Below are 22,491 nucleotides of genomic sequence, written 5' to 3'. Positions count from 1 at the left end.
TGCATGTGGTACATATACTGTCATGTGGGCTCATGTACAGATGCATACATGTAAAATAAGTTTATTAAAATGTGCAATTACAAATGAGCTGCAAAGATCTGGGCACATGAGAAGGCTTCAGTTCCCAATGGCACTTCCTGCTGTGTGAGGCTGCTTGCCGGTCCTACTGGCTCACTCCCCACCCCTCCCTCACTGTGGAGATTGGAGGGGAAGAATTAGCTGGGTCATGGGCTGTAGAACACAGAAGCATATCATCTTCCATAATAGCAGTGGGATGGTTATGGACACCCTGGAGCTTCCACCTTGCCACCTGCTGTAAATGTCACAGAGGGCTCTGTGTGAACTCAGAGCTAGAGTATCACCGTGCAGCTATCCTGGGCATCAAAAACAAAACTAATAGAAAGTCTATGCTGTGGTTCAGGACACGGGTGTCTTCCCTTGCCCCCAGATCACCTTCCTAGATTCCCACACACTCTTGTGGCTGAGTTCCTGGGAAATATGGAAAGTTGTTATTTAGCACTGTGGTGAAACAACAGCTACCCCAACCAACACAGCACACATTTTACCACCTGTTCCTGGTTTGGGTATTGTGCCATAGATTACCATGGACCAGATGGGAGAAGACTACATAGGATGTCTCTGTACAGATTTCCATGAATTTATATTTACTTCAGAAGAAACAATATTTTAAAGCAAAACTGAGATTATGTCTTTTGAATGGGTAGTAAGAGACACGGCTTCACTCAATCTGTGAGTTTAGGTACATCATGAAAAAGTATAAACTAATAAAGGAAATGTTTCCAAGAACTTGAGTAGACCTATGTGGGCCAAAAAAAAAAAAAAAATCCTTGCTAGCCCCTAAAAACTTCACATACCTGTTCTTCCAACATGAGTCAATACCATCAACTGAGTAGATAGTTCTATATTTGTTGATCACACATAATGATACTGCACTTAGTAAAAAAAAGTCATTTGAAATCAATGTCTTTAGGATTGTTCTCATATTTAAATTTTATTTTTAAATTTTCAGTTATTGAGTCAAAAACACTTCAAGGAAACAGAGGAGAACACAGCTTCAACAGTCCTGGGGTTTTTGTTGTAGAAAATACAACGATAGAGTTTCAGAAGGGTGCCGACAGACAAATCTTCAAGATTCCTGGACCCATGATGGCTGATTTCATCTTCAAGGTAGATAAATCATCTCCAGAGCATCCTATTTAAACACAGCAAGGGTGTTCTTCAGGGAGCCAGCAATGATTGTGTTCATACATAGTGTGTGTCTGTGTTTCCATCTGAACAGGTCAATCCCATGAACTGTTCTTCCCTCTCAGGTAGAAACTTTCAGGATTAAGAATCAGTCTTTGTTCTTACAGTGGGAGATAATTTCATATTAATCACCCCCAGGTGCCCCACTCAGTTTAAATCCACAGGGAGTTTGGTGGAGATGGGTAATGGCTAAGTACACCATATGTGCAAGAAAAGGACAGAGCAGGGGTCATCCCTGGGCTTCCTTTGATGGCGCTGCCCCTGCCATCCTCAGCCCTGAGAGTGTGTTGTACTGCAGCATCTGATTCAAGATCAGGTTCAGATTTGATGAAGAGTCCTACTCTAGCACCCTTTCAGACGGTGTCTTCTCTGGATCCCTGAGCCTGCTTCTCTCTCTAGGTAGAGTTGAGGCCATCTTCCCTTATATAAAAGAATTAAGTATAGAGGTCAATCTATTAAAACTAATCTGTTATATAAGAAAATTTCTGAGGAATGAAAGAACAAATGATAATCCAGTGAGTTAAGTTGTCCTTCATTTCCAGAGGTATCATCCAAAATTTAGTAGGATGAAAATTGCCCTGATTGCCCTTATACCTTTATAAGGAGAAATGATATTTGTTGTTTTCTATTTGTTATAATAACAAAATCCTTGACAAAAGCAACTTAGACTGGAAAGAAGGAAGGGTTTGTTTTGGATTATAGTTTGAGGGTAAGCCTATCATGGCAGGGGAAGTCATGGCTGCAGGGTCATGTGGTAGCTGACTGACCACATCTGCAGTCAGGAAGTAGAGAGAGAGAGATTAACACTGGTGCTGAGCAAGCCTTTCCTTTTTTATATAGTCAGGACCCTTATCCAGATGGGTCTTTCTATCTCAACCCAGTCTAGAAACTCCTTCACAGGCATTTGCAGAGGCTTGTCTCCTAGATGAGTTTAGATACTTTTGAAATTAATCATCACACACAGCAAAAATCCTCGAAACCTTAAAAAAAAAAAAAAAAAAAAAACCTATGCTCTTTGTTTTCAACTTTCAAAATACTAATTGGACAAAAAATGTTTTATGGAGGCATTGGTTGTGCTACCAGAGAGATATGTAGAGGGCTGATTAAATCTGTGACCTGATCTGTATCTTTCGGGCTCAACTTCAGCCTTCAGTGTGACCAGCTGAGGGTTAGCCGCCACAGCTTTGCTTTGTGTGGGAGCATTCCTTGGCTGGGGTCCTGGACTGTGCATGGTGAAGGGTGCTGGGCAGCAGTAGCTGCCTCCTTCCTGCTTCCTGACTGTGGATGTGATGTGACCAGCTGCTTCAAGCCGCAACCTACTTGTCTTGCCTATTGTGACAGATCGTACTCTGGAACTGTGAGCAAGGACAAACCCTTTCTCACTGAAGTTCCCTTTGTCCGTGTTTTGTTATGGCAGTAGGAAGGGAAACTAAGATGATGATCAATGCTGGAAAATGAAGACATTTTTTAATATAAAAATACCTGTTGTTAATATTTTTCTGCTCTAAAAGTGGAAGGGATTTGACAAGTAGCTGGCTTACTCTATGCTAGGTTGTGGCTTCACTCTCTTGTTTGCCATAGTCCGAATTTTCCCCAAATGCATCCCTCACATTGCATTAAAGGAACAGGTGTCTGCTGCCATTCAACCCGTTCCAGGCATCTTTATCTTCTGTATGGCTTCCATAGGTATCTGTCACTCCTATGTGAGATCCTGAAAGCATCAACCCCAAATTCTTCTCTCACAGTCACATTGCCCAGAGATTTGGAGGGAGCCGTGATTATCATCTCTTCTCTCTCTGGTTTCTTCCTGTAGCATGGAGTCTATGCTTTCCTTGCAGTGCTCCTGTTTGATTCTCTCTCACCCATAGATGCAATACTTTTTCCTTCTAATTGCTAAGAGAACTGATAGTCTCATTGAGTCAATACAGAGGGCTTTGACTGAATGAGAGAGAGATTGAATAGAGGAGATATCCACAAAGAATAGTATTTCAAGATAGTGGTTATAGTATCAGCATGGATCTATCTTGAAGGGATCATGTTGATTCTTTGTACAAGATCACACATAATTATGAGCAATAGATGGCTTGTGGTGTGGGTGCATGTGTGTGTGTGCTCATACATATAGAAGCCTGAAGTCCACCTGGGCTGTTGTGTGTGTGAGTGTGTGTGTGTGTGTGTGTGTGTGCGCGCGCACAAGAGCACTCATGCAGGTAGAAGCTGCAAGTCCACCTGGGCTGTTGCTCCTTAGGAGTTTTTTTTTTTTTTTTTTTTTTTTTTTTTTTTTTGCCTGTGTTTTAAGACAGTCTCTCATGGAAACCCAGGGTTTACAGATTAGGCTAAACTGTCAGCCCTGTGAACACAGAGATTCTCCTGTTCTGCCTTTGATTGTGGGATTACAAGTGTGTGCCAGTATCCCCAGGTTTTACTTTAAATGCAGGCACTGGATATCAGATTCAGGTCCTTGCATAGCAGGCACTCTACCAACTGAGCTATCTTTCCAGCCAACAAACCATTTCTATGAGACATGTATCTGTGCATGGACAGTCCATGTGTGTGTGTGTGTGCATACATTTGCAATACTGAGGAGCACATCAGAAAGTGAAATCCCAGGGACCATTGCAGAGGGGACATGTGTTCTGAGAAAGCGGCCTTCGGTGCATTTATAGTATATGTCTTAAAATAATTTTTAATACTATGTATTTACATAGCACTTGCACAAATAAAAATTATCTCTGATGTTCTTAACCAAATATGCACTTACCTCTTAACAGAGTGCGACTTGACACCATGCTCTTTGCACCCCGATTTAGCAGTCCCCTTGTCCCCTGTCTCTGAATCCTGGCTCTTTCAGACTGAATAAACAGCTCTGGACCTCAGCTTTGGCGTCTGGAAAGCTTTGGGGCCCTCAAGACTGAAAGGGTTGTTTAAAAGTGTATTTATCAAAGAGGGTGTTACACACAACTAACTGTGTATAAACAGACTGTCATTTCCATGCCTACAGCCATTTTCTTCCACGGCTGTGGTGTGCTTGGTGGGAGAGAACCTGGCAAAGTTGGAGACATTAAAATGAAGTAAGAACGGCTCCAATGTTGTTTTTCTCTGACTTGGGAGCTTGTCCAAATAATGTGGGTTTCTAGGAAATATCCTTTTCCATCAGTCACTCCCCCCCCCCCCCCCCCCGCCGCTCCATTCTGAGCAGTGTAGTGCTGCCCAGCTGTGCTGTGGCTGAGGTAAGGAACTCTTTGCTTACATCCATCTCTTCCTGGACCATCACAGGATCAAGCAACACCTGGATTTTGCTTAGAGGGTGGGGGGAAAAGTCCACCTGGGGTTACTGGTGACTATTCCCTGCATTTCACTGTACCCCTTCCCATCTCACTCAGTGAAAAATATCTGATATAAAGATGGTTTCCACCTAAAAGAGAACTCTGAGGCAGGGGCCTCAGGCTACCTACTTCATGCTACTGCCAGCACAGTTGTCAGTGTTCTGGGCTATGTTTGTCTTCATAGTTTATGTCATGGATTTTATAAACCTGGGGCTTGTAAATGAGCTGTTGAAAACTATTGTACATGTGACATGTCCTTCACCATGAGAAAAGAAAAATTCTGTTTTTTTTTTTTTAATTTTAAGATACTATTTTCATAGCTAGATTGTCCCAGGGAACTCTGCCCTTTCTTCTTTCTGTGGGTTTCTCACTGTGTGATCTTGTTTTCCTGAACAACACTTTCTCATGGTGGCTCCAGCTCCATCTCTTTTGCAGTGGGGTGATTTACCCTGGAGCATATGAGGATTTTGTCCTGCAATATGTGTACCTGGCCACCAGTAAGCAGTAGATACTCTTGACCAAGTAATTGCTGTTTGGGTCAGTTGCTGACAGATGAATTATAGGCACTGGTTACCCAGTGGGAAATTACTTAACATAGGCATCTGGGAATAAATGTTTGGGAATATCAAATTGGAGTGTATTTCACTGAGATTGCTTCTGAAATAAAATTGAATGACTCTGATGAAGATACATGCTTCCATGGTAGAAGCTTCTCTGGGAAACCTACACCCATTGTCAGGGGAGAGAAAAAAAGCTTTTGTCTTCTTTTTGGCCTGAAATTTTCCCTTTGCAAGCTGTCATTTGGGAGGAGTCATTTTGTTCAATTCAGATATTTTCTGTTCCTGTAGGTAAACACTTTCTGTTGCTTTTCCATGTGTTTTCAACCATACAGCCTGTCTCCAGTTTCCTCCCAGGCAATTCTGATACCTTGTATACTGTCTCCTCACGTTGTCTCTTGTCTCGCTTGTCTAGAGAATTAGGATGGTTTATCTAACTGCCTGTTTCCTTTCTGTGGTGGCTGCACCATGTGGTGGCAGCAGTAATGAAATCCACATATCCCCAGGTGCTTTAGAACACAGTAGGGGCTCTGTGTGTGTGTTGTTTGTTTTGAGACAGGGTTTCTCTCTGTACCCTTGGCTGTCCTGGAATTTGTTTTGTAGACCAGGCTGGCTTAAAACTCAGAGATCTGCCTGCCTCTGCCTCCCTAGTGCTGGGATTAAAGGAGTGTGCCACCACTGCTGGCTGAGTTTCTCTTGTCTGTGGAGGGAGGTCACAGGTGGGTATATGCATGTGCCATGTTGAGAGTGGAGGGCAGAGGACAATTTGCGCGAGAACTAGAGTTAGTTCTCACCTTCTACTCTGCGGGTCCTGGGAATGGAACTCAGGCTTCCGGGTTTGTTGTCTGGCGGCTGACCCATTGCACTCCCTCTATTTGAGTTTCTTCAGTGAAGCAGCAAGTGGTTTCTAGTGTGCTTGTTTTTCTTTCACACTCAGTTTCCTGTTGGTTTGTTTGCTGTGTGGCTACAAATGACCTTTAATTCCTCAACCTTCTGCAGCCACCTCCCAGCTGCTGCCATTGCCATTTGAGTCACAGCCCCAACAACTCCTCAATCTCACAATCATCTAAGAGACTGGTTAACATAGTCTTCCTGCCATGCTGATATTTTCAGTTTGAAGTACGGTGGAGGTGTCCAGGGGATTGAGTAAGTATAGAAATCCCAGTGAACCATGGCCCCAGGGAGCATTTTTCTTTATTATTACAGTGTTTCTCTTGAAATAGAAAATCCATTTTCTCTGCTAGTTACAACAGCCAAAACAAAACTAACAATGTAACACAAAGCTCATCTCAGGCATTCTTAACCTATTTCTTCTTCAGTACCACTCCTGTTGGCCAGCTCTAACTACTTGGAATGAGGGAGCAGGTGGCTGTAAATAGGGAATGTGGCAGCTTCAAGTGCATTTGCATGTATAGTGCTTGTTAGTTTCAGCCATGGGTTCACATGGCAGTTGGTGATACCCAATGTATTTCTCAGGGCTCTCACTTCTCCCCTGGGTGGGAAGAGTTCCTGAAGCAAGGACCAGAGCAGTTAACAGGAAGCAGATTAATGGAGGCAGATGGAGAGTTGTCACCTCTCCTCCAGTCCTGTTTACGTTTTCTCTGCAATGGAATACAGAGTTATCGGAAGCGAATGACCTTGTAGAATGAGTTGTGAGTCTGAAGACTAGGAAAGAAGCACTAAGTATTTTCTTGAAGAACTGGAGGTAACAGGCTATGGGAAAAATTGCATGGTTCCTTGAAGTCCCTGGTGTCTATTTGAGGTTAGTAGGATTGGGTTTTTTTTAAAGTAAGCTTGTGACTCAGCATCTTGGAACATGCTTGCAATACTATTAATTAACAGGTGGAGGCAGGAGGATTGTAAGTTTGAGGCTAACTTGGACCCTAGTATAAGTCCCAGAGTAGTCTGGGCTATAGAATAAGACCTGTCATAGAACAGAACAGAATAGAATAGAATAGAATAGAATAGAATAGAATAGAATAGAATAGAATAGAATAATTTATTGGTTACTTGTCTAATTTTTTTGTTTTATTCTAATCATCCAGAAAGTATCTCTAGTGTGTCTAGACACTAAATTTTAGTTGTGCTGATCATCTTTTCTTAGTTTTACTTTTCTGTTTATACACATTTTATCCATGTTTATTTCTTCTATGGGCTCATTTTCATGTTGTCTCTTGAGTTTCTAGAGCTGATTTTTTTTTCCCTGAGACAAGGTTTCTCTGCGTAGCCCTGGCTGTCCTGGAACTCACTTTGCAGACCAGGCTGGTCTTGAATTCAGAGATGTTTGCTTGCCTCTGCCTCCTGAGTGCTGGGATTAAAGATGTAGAGCTGAATTCTTAATTCACTTCATGTTCATAGTTTTCTCTACTGTTAGTTTTCCTATAAAGAAGTTCTTAATTTGTTTGCAGTGTGGCATGTCCATTTTTACTGCCTGTTTGTGGTGTGGTATATACATCTTTACTGCCTGTTTGCAATGTGGAATGCCCATCTTTATAGTCCTTGTGGTGTGTCATGCCCGTCTTTCCTGCCTGTTTGCAGTATGGCATATCAATCTTTACCATCTTTTACAGTGCGGCATAGCCCTCTTTGCTGTTTGTTTGAGTGTGGCAGCCCCTTGGTGCTGTTTGTGTCCTGGATAAGAAATTGTTGCCTCTTCCTAGTCATAGAGACATTGTTCTGTGTTGCTTCCTGGGGCTTTGCTGTTTTACCTTTCCCATGGACTTGGTTTTGTATATGCTGTGAAGTTCAGTTAATGTTTCTTCCAGTGTGACAATCTCATTGACACAGGGTCACTGCATGGAGAACCCTCTGTCCTAACCCTAAGTCCACTCTGTATAGGTGTATTGAGGGATTTTGTTTCATGGGGAAAGTTATTCTAATATCAATGTGACTTATCTACATGGTATTCAAATAAGTCTTAATGTCTGTTCTGAAGGCTCTAGCTATGTTTTTGAAGATGACCCTTGATATTCTTGATTCTGAATTTCACTGTCAATTTTGAAGTCAGTTTGTATAAAACTCCTTGGGGGAGGTGGAGGCACAAACTGAGGGGTGGATGTTGTATAGAATTCTCAAAGAATAAATTTTAAGAATTAAATATAAATTAATAAATGCAAATGTTTTTCCAAACAAACAAACAAACAGAATTCTTTGGATCTGTTAATCTCTGTAAATCAGCTTCCAACACTGTCCTTCTAATCCATAAATATGGTGTCTCCACACTTCAGTCTGGTAACTTAAAATTTCCCTCAGTATTTGTGATTCCCAGCATGTGTGTCTCATGGGTCTTGCATTATACTTATCTCCATTGTTTGATGCTTTGATGTGTTTACGAATAGCTCTTCCCTCTTTTTCTATATATCTGTGTCTAGCAGGTGACAATCAAACAGACTTTTATAACGCATTGTGTTCTTACTGTAGTCATGTATCGTTGCTGGTCATTTGTGTGTTCTTTTAAAGTATACCTGTATAGATTGTGACATCTGTATAATGATAATTGTGGCTTTCCTTCCTGTCGTTTTGTGTTTTCCTCTCATCGTGCATTATTTGAGACATGTGATACAATGTTGAGCAGACATGAAGACAGCAGCCTTCTTTCTGATGCCATTTCAGGGCTGAACGCTCTGTGCACAACTTATGCGAAGTTTGCTGTGGAATCTTCTGAGATCTTACCTGATGGAAGGAGTTTGGTTTCATTATACTACACAAGTGTAGATAGAATTTATCAAGGCTTGCGGTGTCTTTTAAGTCAATAGTGGGATTCACCCCCCTTTCTCCTTTTGTTCTGACTCAAATGCTAAACCATCTATGTTTTCTAGTATAAGCACAATTCAGGCATCATTATATTTTAGAATTTATTATTATTTTATTATTCATAAAACTATGTATCTTCTTATATATATCACTGAATGTGGCTTTGTATTATTTTAGATTTTGTATTTGTTTCCAGGACAGGTTTTCGTTTTAACTTTAATTTTATGTGTATGAGTGTTTTATCTGCATGCATGTCTATGTATCAAATGTGTATCTGATGCCTGTGGAAAACAGAAGAGGACATTGGTTCCCCTGGAACTGGAATCATAGACCCTTTGTGATCTGTCACATGGATACTAGACTAGAACCCAGGTCTTCTAAGAGAAGCCAGTGCACTTAACCTTTGAGCTATCTCTCTTGTTTCTCAAGACCAGTTTTGGTTTGTTGGAATGCTCTTTCCAGGTCTTGGCATTCATTTTATAAAATACTTTACAACAGAGACTGTCTGTCCTGAGCCCCCAAATGTTTGGGGACTGCCTTTGTCACAGTGTCTGTCATACTCCAGCCTGGCCTGCGACTGTTCATGTTTCAGTCATTGTAACAGTCACTACTGTTCAGGTGGAAGCCCACACCTTAACGTTGAACAGCTAACGAGATGAACAGCTAACGAGACATCATTGCCTCATTTCCTTGTCAGTTTACTACACTGAAAACACTTGACATCTCCTCTTAGCAGATTCTTGGGAATAAAGTCTTGGGGATCATATGTGTGTTCACATTTTGGGGTCTTCCTCTTTTGAGCTTAACTTTTATTTTCCCTCTTTTTTCTCTTTGAGAAGCTTACTGGGAGCCTTCCTAAATTCATGGGGTTTTTCCATTAGGAAAAAAACTAAAGAAAACATTGGAAGAGAGCTTGATGTCTGAGTAAAATCACCTACAAATGAATGTAGTCCTTTCTATAACGCTGCTTGCCCCCAGCAGTGTCATTCCACTTTAATTAGCTACTAGACATTCACATAACTACAATGTATCTGTTCACTGCAGGTAAGTTAAGTCATTAGAAGAACTTCTAGAAGGGAATACTTGAGATTGTTATTTACAGTGCTAGAATCAAAATACATTATTTGCTTCTATGGAAATATAATGAAGCCCATTGCTTTGTACAATTAATACATACTAATGGAAAATTAAATACCATTTGTGTAATATCAATGCAAAATAAGAATCACTGGAGTAAAGAGTCCAAATTATATGTTATAAGCAAACCCAACACAAATTAAATCTCAGTTTCTGGTGTCATGGAAACTGGAACTAACATTTCAGGAAGGAAAAACACGAAATAAATAAGCAAACAAGTTCATGCACTGTTTTGTGAATCTGTTCAGTGGCATAAAGTTATATGGAAAAAAAATGACTCCAGGGAGACATGTTAGGGATCATCTGAACCTCCATTTGAGGTTAAGTCTGAATGACAGGCTATTCCATCTAAAGCCCTCATAGTCCTCTTGTAGCTTAGCTTATTGTCATACTTGTGGGTGTTGCCTAAGATGGGCAAAGAAGACAAGAAGAGCTTGGACTCACTGTGTGGAATGTACCATGCCATCACCATTCTCTCTGTCTAGACCAGGTACACTGTGGCCAAAGGCAGCGTGGTCCAGTTCTTCTTTTACCAGCCCATCAGCCATCAGTGGAGACAGACTGACTTCTTTCCTTGCACCGTGACATGTGGAGGAGGTGAGACATAGACTTCATTCTGGGATACCCAGAGCTCTGACTCAGGATGCACACATGCCTGGTCGAGGCGGACTTTATGACTGGAATAGGAGGAAGTGTCTCGTGCATACTAAGTTCCAGGGTCTAATACACAGTTAAAGAAGGTTTGGTGTCAAGTGTAATCCAAGTATACATATACAAAATAAAAAGGATGTCAGTAGACATTGTCTGCTTGATGTGGAGACATGATAGTCTGGAGCAGGTGGAGAGGTGGCCACAGCCAACACCATAGTGACTCTTTTTCTGAGATGAGCTTTTTAACAAGAGTACAGGATTCTAAATTGTTACCAGCCCTATATCCCCAAGATTTGGGGGTTCCCAGAGCGCTTGAGGAGTTTCCCTGTGAGTACCAGACAGTGATACTGGGTGCTTGCCACATGATCAACTGTATGCTGAGGGTTCTTTGTCACATTACTGAGAAAGTCAGTTTGGAGTTTATTTTACACATGGCTGAGGTAAAACTTAGTAAGGATCCCCATTCATCAGGTGGCACAGTCAAGCTCTAATCAGGTTGTCCTTTTGTGCCTCCTGAACTGTCTTCTATCCCTGTGTGAAGGACACATCTTGGGCAGGGTTCTGTTTGAAGACTTAGAATACCCCAGCCCCAAATCATTTCTTACCTTGAAGAAGAATAACACCCATTAAGAAATTCAGGAAGGAACAGGGGTTCTGGACTCTTTTATCCTAACTATAGGCATATTGAGGAGGACTCCTTGGGCAGTGCCAGGTTCTCATGAACACGCAGGTCAGATCTTTCTGGACTTAAGCGTCTCCTGAGAGGAGATGCTGGCTCTTTCATGGGGAAGCACAAAGTAGCCCAGATCCCAGTGGGAGCCTGTGTCCTTAGGAATATAAGAGCAATAGCCTAGGATGGGTCAAGGCCCTAGAATGAAAGAAAAAAGTGATTTTTTTTTCTGAGTATCAGCCACTTTGTTTAGACACAGTGTGAAGAACATGAGACTCAATCTCAGGGTTGTGCATTGGTGACCCACATTGGGCACCATTTGAAGACGGAGTTTCTGTTCCACCTGGTCTCACAGCTGTTCAGTCCCAAATAAACATACAGAGGCTTCTTTTAATTATAAACTGTTTGGCTGATTACTCAGGCTTCTTACTGGCTAGCTCTCTCTGAACTTTTAACCCATTTCTATTAAATTATGTATTATCACAAGGCTGTGGCTTACCTGTAATGCTCTGGCTTGTTACTCCTTCAGTGGCTGCATGGCATCTCTCTGGTGACTCTCTTCATTCCTCTTGCCAGGCTCCTCCTAGTCTGGTATCCCCACTTCTACTTCCTACCTGGCTATGTCCTGCCTGTCTGTTGGATGAAATAGCTTTATTCATCAACCAATAAGAGAAACATATATTCACAGCATACAAAAGGACATCCCCCATCAACAGTGTGATGGACACCCAAGTCTGATCCTATAGGCATCTGTCATATGGTTTCTTCACTGTGATGAAATACCATGACTGAAAGCAACTTGGGGAGAAAGGGGTTTGTTCCATATCAGGGTCCATCATGGAAGCAGCCTGAGCAGGAACTCAAAAGGGGCAGGAACCTGGAGGCAGGAGCTGATACAGAGTCTGTGGAGGAGTGCTGCTTACTGGCTTGCTCCTGGTGGCTTGCAAGCTTGCATTCTTATAAAACTGAGGACCAGCAGCCCAGAGATGGCAACAATGTGCTGGGCCCTCCCACATCAATCACTAATTAAGAAAATGCCATATGGGCTTGCCTACATCCTGGTCTCCACATTTTTTTCAACTGAGGCTCCCTCCTCTCAGATTACTCTAGCTAGTGTCAAATTGACATAAAATTAGCCAGGACAGTATCCTTCTAAAACTCCAGCATCAGCAATACCAACATGTAAATTCTCAGACTGCCTCCAGCTCCTTAAGCAGCACCAAGAGTGTTTCTGTTGTATTTCACAGGTGTCCCAGGGTCGCATGTTGCACTCTGCATTTTTGAGGATTACTCTGTAAAGTAGTACCTTTGGCTATTGGCTACAGCCACAGTGATGTTACCATGTATATGTCCCCATATATATGTTGCCTTGTATATGTTACCACCACGCTATTAATGACTCAAGGAGTTTTATTTAAATGTGTTTTTTCTTTCTTTCTTTTTCATTAATTTATTTTTTTACATTCCAATCCCAGTTCCTCTTCCTTTCTCTCCTCCCTCTCCCCCTACCCCCACTCCCATCTGCTCCTCAGAGAGGTTAAGGCCTCCCCTAGGAAGTCTACTAAGTCTGTTAAATGGATGTTTTTAAAATTTAAATATATTTAGAAAAATAGCTTAATCATAACACTCAGCATAGGGAATGACTGGCCACACAGAACACAACCACAAAGATAAATACAGTGAAAATAGAACTGTAGTATAAAAATACTAACTTCCTCCCATCTTGAACCTTCTATGGGCTTATTGTGTATTTCTGATTTTTGTCAAACATGAAACACAGTTCTTGTCTGCTTGTTTGTTTTTTGACACAGGGTTTCCTGTAAAAACCCAGGACTTTGTGTATGCTAACTAAGCATGTTACCAACCAAGCTACATCAGCTATCCCAAGACAAGCAATTCTATAGGAGACAAAAATCTCCTTTAAATAGTCTAGTCAGTGACTCTGTACCAGGCTCCAAGGAAACAGAATCTCTGAGCTCTCCCCAAGTCTACCAAGAAGAAACAATGTTTGGAATGGAAAGTCTGAGCTGGATAAACCTGGGCCTTAGTGAGCCAATCCTGTTCTCTGACATTTGCATGCCAAGTTCACAGCAAGGGGCAGTCAGCTATTGTTGGGGATGGTGATGCAGCTCAGTGGTAGAATATTTGCCTGGTATGTTCAGTCTCTGGTCCTATCTCAGGGAAGCCTGGCCTAGTGTGCTAGGTGGAATGGTGGAGATTGAGGATCAGACTCACTCATCTATCTCTCTTTGAGCTCCATTTCTTGTCTGTTGGTAGGATTTTCTTCTCCTGATGGCACTTGACATAGCACAATGCAATTGTAGGTGCTGAGGGATGTGGTGTGGCAGCTGGCACTTAGTCCTTCAAAGTCATCTGCTGTATCCCAAGCTAAAATGATCCCAGAGACCCCTCCTTTCCCCGAAGTTTTAGGCACACTGGTACTGACTATGCATGACTCAAAGGACACTGAGGAGAGCTCTTGACAGAGTGCAATGGTATAGTATGTTGAGTCCTACATCCTTAGGTAGTAGGTCATAGGTCCAGGGAAGATAACGGTACCTTGTGGGCCCCAACATGATGGATCACAAAGAGATAATGGGGGCTTTTTTATTCTTACTCTGCAGAGAAATGGGTGTCCCTTTCTCACTTATTTCTGGCTTCTCATACATAGCTTTTTAGATAGACACACACTTCATTTGGACTCATAAAACCGAGGAGAAGCCCTTCACTCCAGGGGCTCCAGAAGCCCATTACTCCATTTTACAACAGATTTTAGTATAGTTTCATTGATCAAATTCTTGGGGGAGCTGTTTTTCATACTTTGGTGCCCACAGAAAGGAAGTCCATCCTTCTGGAAGCATGAGTGTACACAGGGGCACCTCCCAGTGAGATCAGCCCCAGTGGGAAGGGAGGCAGAACACAAAGAGGCTGCTGGGGCTACCCACCCTCTCCCACACACTGGCAGGGTTTCAGTGCATTTGTTCACAATATTGAAAGACAATCTGCCTTATTTCTTTACTCTTGGTAGTCTCTAAACTGCAATAAAATTAAAGAGGAAAATGAATTCTCTCCCTCAAATTATAAACACCTGTATGTCCCCCATTGAGTTGCTTTAGAAGAATGTTTCCACTTAGGAAGGACATAGATTTTTTTCTCTGATTCAAGGAACCGTAATCTTATTCCATATTTGTTTTGGGGAAATATAAGTATACCCATCTAACCCATACAGAACACACGGCCAAATTTTAATTATATTAGTAATCAAACCTATGTGATTGTATGAATGGCATGCCAGAGATTTTCAGATAATGAAGAAAATTAGTTGGTCGGTCTCTGAGGCTCCGAGGGTACTGGAAGAGTTGCCTGCTCTTGTCTGTAATTATCCACATGATACACTCGAGATTGTCTGGGAAGGCTCTGAGACTGCCATGGCCATCTGATAGTGTGGTCTTTCTGGCAGACACTGGCACCAGAGTAATGTTTTATTGACGCCGTTTGCATTTTCATTCTTGTGGCTTCAACCTTACTTTTTGTAATGCGTACCAGCCGGTCCTCTGGCCCTCTGAGGTCATCTAACTTCCAAGCCATGTCTTGTAGAAAGCTGCTTGGCGGTTCATAAAGCCAGATTCCTCTGAGCAATCAAGACTTGAAATATATTTTTAGACCTTTAGACCAATTGGCAGACATTGAGAGATTAACTTCAGAGTTTTACCTTTTTATTTTATTTTATAAGGCTCATTCTAGCTTTGAAAATTTACCTTATTTTTTAAAACAACAGTTGATATGACATTTGTGTAATGATAGGAAAGCTGCAGTCAGAACTCTTAGGAAGGAAGGGGTCCTGTCTTGAGTTATTTTCTTAGGTTAACTATGTTCAGTACCTTGGAATGTTCGCTTTCCTCAAAGAAAAAAAATGTTCCAAATTGGATTTACTATAATTGGGAGTGAGTCTTCATTCCGTCCCCTTTGAAAGTTTGTGTGGTAGAGGAGATAGGGAGATGGATTTTGCTCCTGTCTCTCCTGACAATGCTAATTCCCCAGGCAGCAAGGTTATTGGCATTGAAGGTACCCTGGATACCTCAGGAGAGCAGATGAGTAAACAGAACAGAGGCAAATAGTGGACTATTGTGAAAGAAATACTCAAAGTCAGCTCTCAAAACATACTTTACAGTGTAGAGAAAAAACCTTAACAAGTGCAAAATAGACCAAGGCAGAGTTTACTTGGCATGTCCAAAGCCTGGGTTTGATCTCACAGCACACATATATTTTATAACTTAATCAAGTGTATACATTTAATCATACTCATAATATATATATACATATATAATATACATATATAATAGTAAGTTGAATTCAAAACATGCACCCCAAGCAATGTTATACAAGACATTTTCATACTTAAGGATATGGAAACGATAGATCAGTAAGGGTATCTGGGGAGATGAATACAATGGGAATGAGCACTGCTGTAGGAGAACAATGGGTAAAACAAGGGAACAAGAGGGAGGGTGGGAGGGAGGGGCTCCCACAGTGACCAAGGACAGACAGGCAGTAGCCTGACAACCATGAAGAACCAAACTGTACTCAAGGTCTGGACAGTCCCTAAAAGGAGTCAACTGTAATGTGCACAACAGACCACGGTCAGTTCAAGCATTTGTGCGTGGTCACAGGTTTTAGCTGTTTCACAAGAATCTGAGACTGCTCAGCAGAAAATACCCATCTCCTGGGCTTCAGATGAGTCCTGACTTCATCACGATGAAAAGCCCTGGGACTGAGCTTCTGTTTGTCACCGAGCTGAATACCATAGAGACTACAGAGCTAGGTTTCCTAGAGAGGAAGACAAGCATGTGGCCCACACTCTGGCCAAGCAGATGCACAACTGATGACAGCTTGTACTCTTTGCTCTCATACACCTTTAGGTTATCAGCTCAACTCTGCTGAGTGCATGGACATCCGCTTGAAAAGGGTAGTGCCTGACCACTATTGTCATTACTATCCAGAAAATGTGAAGCCCAAACCAAAGCTCAAGGAATGCAGCATGGATCCTTGCCCATCGAGGTTGGTGCAATTCCCCACACTTTTCAAAGAAACAAGTCAACTCCAATTGGGACACACTGGTTCCTTCAGGGTGCTATGCTTCTAGTTATTCACTTTTGAACATGCCCTGGTGTCAGATCACATTTATAATCACAGTTAATGGGAGCTAAGGCATACTTACTGATCTAAGTTCCTTGGGCTAGCTATTGTCGTGGGATTGTGTATCCCTAAGATCTTTGTAATAAAGCCTTTTGGGTAATTCTTGCAAATACATGTATCAAAGACTCTTATGTATATGGATCTGTCAGAATTCCATGCATAGTCCATCTATCAATCACAAATATCTCCCACTCACTATTTTAGGCTTTAAATTGGGTCACCCATTACCACATCTTGGATTTTGAAGTGTTCACATTTAACTCCGTATAAATAATGTATTGTGCAAGGAAGCAAGCAGTTTTCATGCCAAAGCAGAAAAGCTATGCAGAAATTGTTCTACTGCATAATTTAGTACCTGCTGACTTGGATTGTCTAGGCAAGTTTCCTGGCTTTCCTACAGTATCTTAAAATATCAGCCCAATATCAATCCCCTGGATCCTCCAGCTTCCTTCCAGCTGGCCAAGGCCACAGTGTACAAGTGGGAAAAGCAGCCTTGTCTGTGACTTTCATTTCCTGTACTATAATGCCCATTTTCTGTAATCCTGCTTGGACATCACTATTAACAGAGACCTTTCAAAGGACAGAGTCTGGAAGCAGAGTGATTCTCTGAAGACTCGGCCAACATTATAGTATGTTCAGGGCATTAATATATCAGTATAGTGATGTTTAAAAGGAAGTAATAGACTTATCTAGAAGAGAATTTTTCTTTGATTAATATGCCTTTAGTTATTTTTATATAAATGGGAGATGGCCTGAGTACTTCTCTTAAAAACTGAAAAGATGCTGTCTGAATTTTGGTTGAGTAGTTGATGAGCCACTTGGCATTTTTGGTTTTCCATTTGAAAGACTTCTGTCTTGTGGGATATCAAATGCAGGTCAGTCAGTTAGCAAATGTGTTCATTGAGTTGGAAATGATATTTTCACAATGAACCTGTATTAGTGAATGGCCACGTGTGTGAGTGGATTTATAAAGCTGCTTTTCACTATGGTTTCCTTTGCAGTGATGGATTTAAGGAGATTATGCCCTATGACCACTTTCAACCTCTCCCTCGGTGAGTTAAATATTCCCTTCCTTTTAAAATGGATTCTAAGTGTTTTGAAGGAATACTTATTTCCCTTTTATAACGTTAAAAGGCAACAGGCTTAATGATTAAAAAAGATGTATCTAAGAATTAGATGGAATGAGGTGCCTTTGAAAAGTTTGTAGAGTGCTATTGACCATTGGCAGGGACAGCAAGCTTATCTTGAACAACAGGCATCAAAACAAACAAACAAACAAACAAAAAAGAACTAAAGCAGTTGTCCTCAACCTTCCTAATGCTGCAACCCTTTAATATACTTTCCTCATGTTGTAGTGACCCCCCAGCCATAAAATTATTTTCATCCCTACTTCATAACTGTAGTTTTGCTAGTGTTATGAATCATAATGTAAATATTTGATATGTAGGATATCTGAGATATGACTCCTGTGAAAGGGTCATTTAACCACCAAAGGGGTCATGACCCACAGGTTGGGAATCACTGAACTAGAGCCATTGCTCAGAAACTTGGCTCCTCTTTGATAGCAAGATGACCAGTATCCTTTCTCCCTCTCCTGTCCTTGTTTCCTTCCTTTCTTCCTTGCTGTTTTGTTTGAAACAGGATGTCATGTGGTCCCAGCTGGCCTCAGACTACATAGCTGAGGTTGCCTCAAATTCTTGATCTTCCTGCCTTTACCTCTCAAATATTAGAACTACAGGTATGCAACACCATGACCAAATAGTCTAGTTCTTTTTTACTTTGACTATGATTCTCAGGAATATGGTCCATCAGTACTTTATAATTGAGAAACAATTTAAAGGTCCTTTCACACTCTATATTCTAATTAATTCAATCTTCATAATGGCCCTTTGAAGGCTAACTGCAGTGGGTATGTTTTTTTCCATCATATAGAAAACTCATGTTCAGAGAAGGTTAGTTCCTTGTAATCACAGTTAAGATTAAAGTTCTAGGAGATTTAAGTCTTGTGTTCTTTCAATAGAACCATGGCTTGATACTATGAAGTCACCCTTTTTGAAAGCTCTTGCATACTTGAAATGAGCTAGCATACATTAAATAAATAATGTAATTTCCCTTGTTTGCTTTTGAGCTGGGAACATAATCCTTGGACTGCGTGTTCAGTGTCCTGTGGAGGAGGGATTCAGAGACGGAGTTTTGTGTGTGTAGAGGAATCTATGCATGCAGAGATACTACAGGTAGAAGAATGGAAGTGTATGTATGCACCCAAGCCCAAGGTGATGCAAACTTGCAACCTGTTTGATTGCCCCAAGTGGGTTGCCATGGAGTGGTCGCAGGTGAGATTTGAGAACATGATGATTTTATTAATTATGTAAGATTTTAATGACTATTTGCTATGTATCTGAAATTTACTGGATATCATGATTTAGAAAAGTTGTATATAGGGGGCTGAAGAGATGGTCCGGTGGATAAAATACTTGTCATGTGCTTAGTTAGGGTTTCTATTGTTGAGAAGAGACATCATGACCATGGCAACTCTTACAAAGGAAAACATTTAATTGGGTCTGGCTTACAGTTCAGAAATTTAATCCATTATCATCATGGTGGAAAGCATGGAGACATACAGGCAGACATGGTGCTGGAGAGGGAGCTGAGAGTTCTACATCTGTATCTGCAGGCAGCAGGAAGTGACAGTGACACTGGGTGTGGCTTAAGAATCTGAGACCTCAAAGCCTGCCCCCAGTGACCACTTCCTCCAACAAGGACACATTTCCTAATATTGCTACTTCCTATGGGTCTATGAGGAACCATTTACTTTCAAATCACCACATTCTACTCCCTGGCCCCCATTGGCTTGTAGCCATATCATAATACAAAAATGCATTGAGTCCCACTTCAGAATATGCAGAGTATGGAGACCATACTCTACCACAGCCTCAACAATGTTTAAAAGTACAAAATTCAAAGTCTCTTCTGAGACCATTGAAATTTCTTTGCTTTAATCCTCTGTAAAATAAAAAAAAAGCAGATCAATACTTCCAACATATAATGGTACTGGATATGCATTACTGTTCCAAAAGGGAGGAAAGGGAACATAGTGAGGAAATATTGGACCAAAGTAAGACCAAAAAACATTTGGGCAAACTCCAAACTCTGCATCTCCATGTCTGATGTCAAAGCATTCTTTAGATCTCCAACTCTTTTCAGCTTTGTTGACTGCAACACACTTCTCTCTCTTGGACTGGTTTCAGTCCCTATTAACAGTTCTCCTTGGCAGATATCTCATCTCTCTGGCACCTCCAACATTTTGGGGTCTCCAAAACAATCCAGGCTTCACCTTCACAGCTTCACACAATGGTCATTCTAGGCCTCCATTCAGGGACACTTCTGACATATGCAAGGTCTCAGTGACTTTCTTTAGTCATGGATGGAGATTCTATAACCCCTTTCTTCTATCCTTGACTCTTAAGCTAGAAGCAAGGGGCTAGCTACCACGTCCTCTTGCTTTGTGGGGCTGGAACATGCCTCCCTCATTTAATTACTTCTTCACCAGCTTTCTGTTTTTGATGGTTTCCTTTACTGCCTAAGCTTGGTTGTCCTGGAATTCATTCTGCAGACCAAACTGACCTCAAACTCAAGAGATCCTCCAGCCTCTGCCTTCCAAATGCTGGTATTAAAAGTGTGTACTACCACATCCTGCTTTAAGCTTTTCGCTAATTACTTTTCACAATTTGGATATTTAGTTGAATAGGAGCTTTCTGTGATTCTCTATTCCCTTTATTGCATTCAACATCAGGGTTTTGTTTAATCTGTTTATCTCCGTGAACACAGGAGTCAGCTCCATTCTACTTCTGGTGCCCCTTTTCTCTTTGAACTGTACATTTTTAATTTTTCCTTGTTCAGCTTGCTCTTTTTTATTATACATCTTCTTCTTCTTCTTCTTCTTCTTCTTCTTCTTCTTCTTCTTCTTCTTCTTCTTCTTCTTCTTTTTCTTCTTCTTCTTCTTCTTCTTCTTCTTCTTCTTCTTCTTCTTCTTCTTCTTCTTCTTCTTTTTTCTTTTTTTTTTTTGGTTTTTGAGACAGGTTTTCTCTGTGTAGCTTTAGAGACTATCCTGACACTTGCTCTGTAGACCAGGCTGGCCTGGAATTTATAGAGATCCACCTGCCTCTGCCTCCTGAGTGCTGAGATTAAAGGCGTGCTCCACCAATACCTGGTGACCATTATAGATCTTCATAAGAGTAAACACTAATAACCACACAATAGAGTCAATGCTAGACTGTTTTGAGATATCCTCTGCCAATACAACTCATGCATAACTCTTCAATTTAGCCACAGGGGGACTTCTCACACAAGAGGAAGAAAAAGTTCTTGGCCAAAATATCACAAGAATAGTCTCTAGGCCACATGTTAATATTCTTCTCCTCTGAAATCTATTGACCCAGGCACCCACAGTTCAAATCAGCCTCAGCACCACTGTCCTCCATGTTCCTACTAGTAAGGCCCATTAAGCCCCACTTAAAGTATTCGATTGCTTTTCCAGTCCAAAGTCCTGAAGTCCACATTCCTCCCAACAAAAGCATTCTCAGGTTACCATAGCAATGCCCAAATCCCTGGTAATAGCTTCTGTCTTGGGGTTTCTGTTGCTGTGAAGAGACACCATGACCACAACAACTCTTATAAAGGAAAACATTTAATTGGGGCTGGCTTACAGTTCAGAGGTTTAGTCCATCATTGTTATGGTGGAAAGCATGGTGGCATGCAGGCAGACACGGTGCTGGAGAGGTAGTTGAAGAGTCCTACATCTGTATCTACAGGCAGCAGGAAAGGACAGTGACAATGGGCATGTGTTGAGCATCTGAGAATTCAAAAGCCCCCCACCCCCAGTGACCACTTCCTCCAACTAGGCCACACCTCCTAATAGTGCCATTCTCTTGGGTCTATGGGGGTTATTTTCTTTCAAATTACCACACCACACGAGAATAAGGGTCGGAATTCAGATCCCACAAAACATACTTTAAAAAGCTAGGCAGTCCTGATGACTACTTGCTACCCCAGCACTTGGGAAGAGACAGAGGGGATCCTGAAGCAAGCTAGATAGCTAGATTATCCAAAATCAGTGGGCTCTGGGTTCAGTGAGTGAACCTGATTCAGTAAATGAAATGAGAGATGATCCAGGGCAATACTCCATGTCAGCTTCTTGTCTCTAAATGACATGCACATGCATACACACACATGAATCCTCACACATGCAAACATGCATGCACACATACATATCACACACACACACACACACACACACACACACACACACACACACAAGAAACAAACAAACATAAATAACTAATGTGTGTGTGAACATAGTCCCTATATTCAAAGAGCTCTAGAAGATAGGACAATGGGAGAGTGGTCACAGGTATCAATTTAGGTAAAGATTATTACTATTATGGGCTGTAGTACATGTTGAAGGTGCAAATGCCAAAGCTCTCAGGGGTGAAGTCATTGTGGCACTTGCAATGCTTAACTCTCTCTGAAGGTAGTAGATTCCAAGTAAACAAGAGCTTAGAGAGAACACAGCTGGGGCTGATGGCCAAGCTACTGTCAAACAAATACAAGTATGAAATAGAGTACCTAGAAGTTGGAAAAAAGTACAGTTGTGGCTGGAAAATACTGTTTAGTTGTAGTCATCTGCTGTCTCTGGCTCTTAAAGTCTTCCTGCCCCATCTTCCACAATGATCCCTGAGCCTTGTGGGGGAGAGGGTGTGCTATAGACTTCTCTTTCAGGGCTGAACACGCCCTAACCACTTTTTCTCTATTCCTTGACCAGTTGTGGGTATCTGTGTTAATCATAATATACTATACAAAGAAACTTCTCTGATGAGAATAGAGAGATCCACTAATCTATGGCTATAAGAAGACATTAAGACACAAGAGGGCTAGC

General features: G+C 41.5%; 1 protein-coding gene across 1 annotated transcript in view; it reads left to right on the top strand.

The window, feature by feature from the left end:
- LOC100756612 (ADAMTS-like protein 3) overlaps positions 1 to 22,491 on the top strand; it is a 297,381-nt gene that overhangs the window by 165,121 nt on the left and 109,769 nt on the right. Inside the window, exons 9-13 of the mRNA XM_035441640.1 lie at positions 1,031 to 1,188; positions 10,525 to 10,636; positions 16,280 to 16,418; positions 17,558 to 17,608; positions 18,685 to 18,889. Of these exons, the coding sequence (XP_035297531.1) occupies positions 1,031 to 1,188; positions 10,525 to 10,636; positions 16,280 to 16,418; positions 17,558 to 17,608; positions 18,685 to 18,889 (665 nt within the window). The remainder of the gene's footprint in view (positions 1 to 1,030; positions 1,189 to 10,524; positions 10,637 to 16,279; positions 16,419 to 17,557; positions 17,609 to 18,684; positions 18,890 to 22,491) is intronic.

Source organism: Cricetulus griseus, chromosome 3, assembly GCF_003668045.3.
Source record: "Cricetulus griseus strain 17A/GY chromosome 3, alternate assembly CriGri-PICRH-1.0, whole genome shotgun sequence".
Lineage (NCBI taxonomy): Eukaryota > Metazoa > Chordata > Mammalia > Rodentia > Cricetidae > Cricetulus > Cricetulus griseus.
This window is presented reverse-complemented; position numbering and strand designations above follow the sequence as displayed.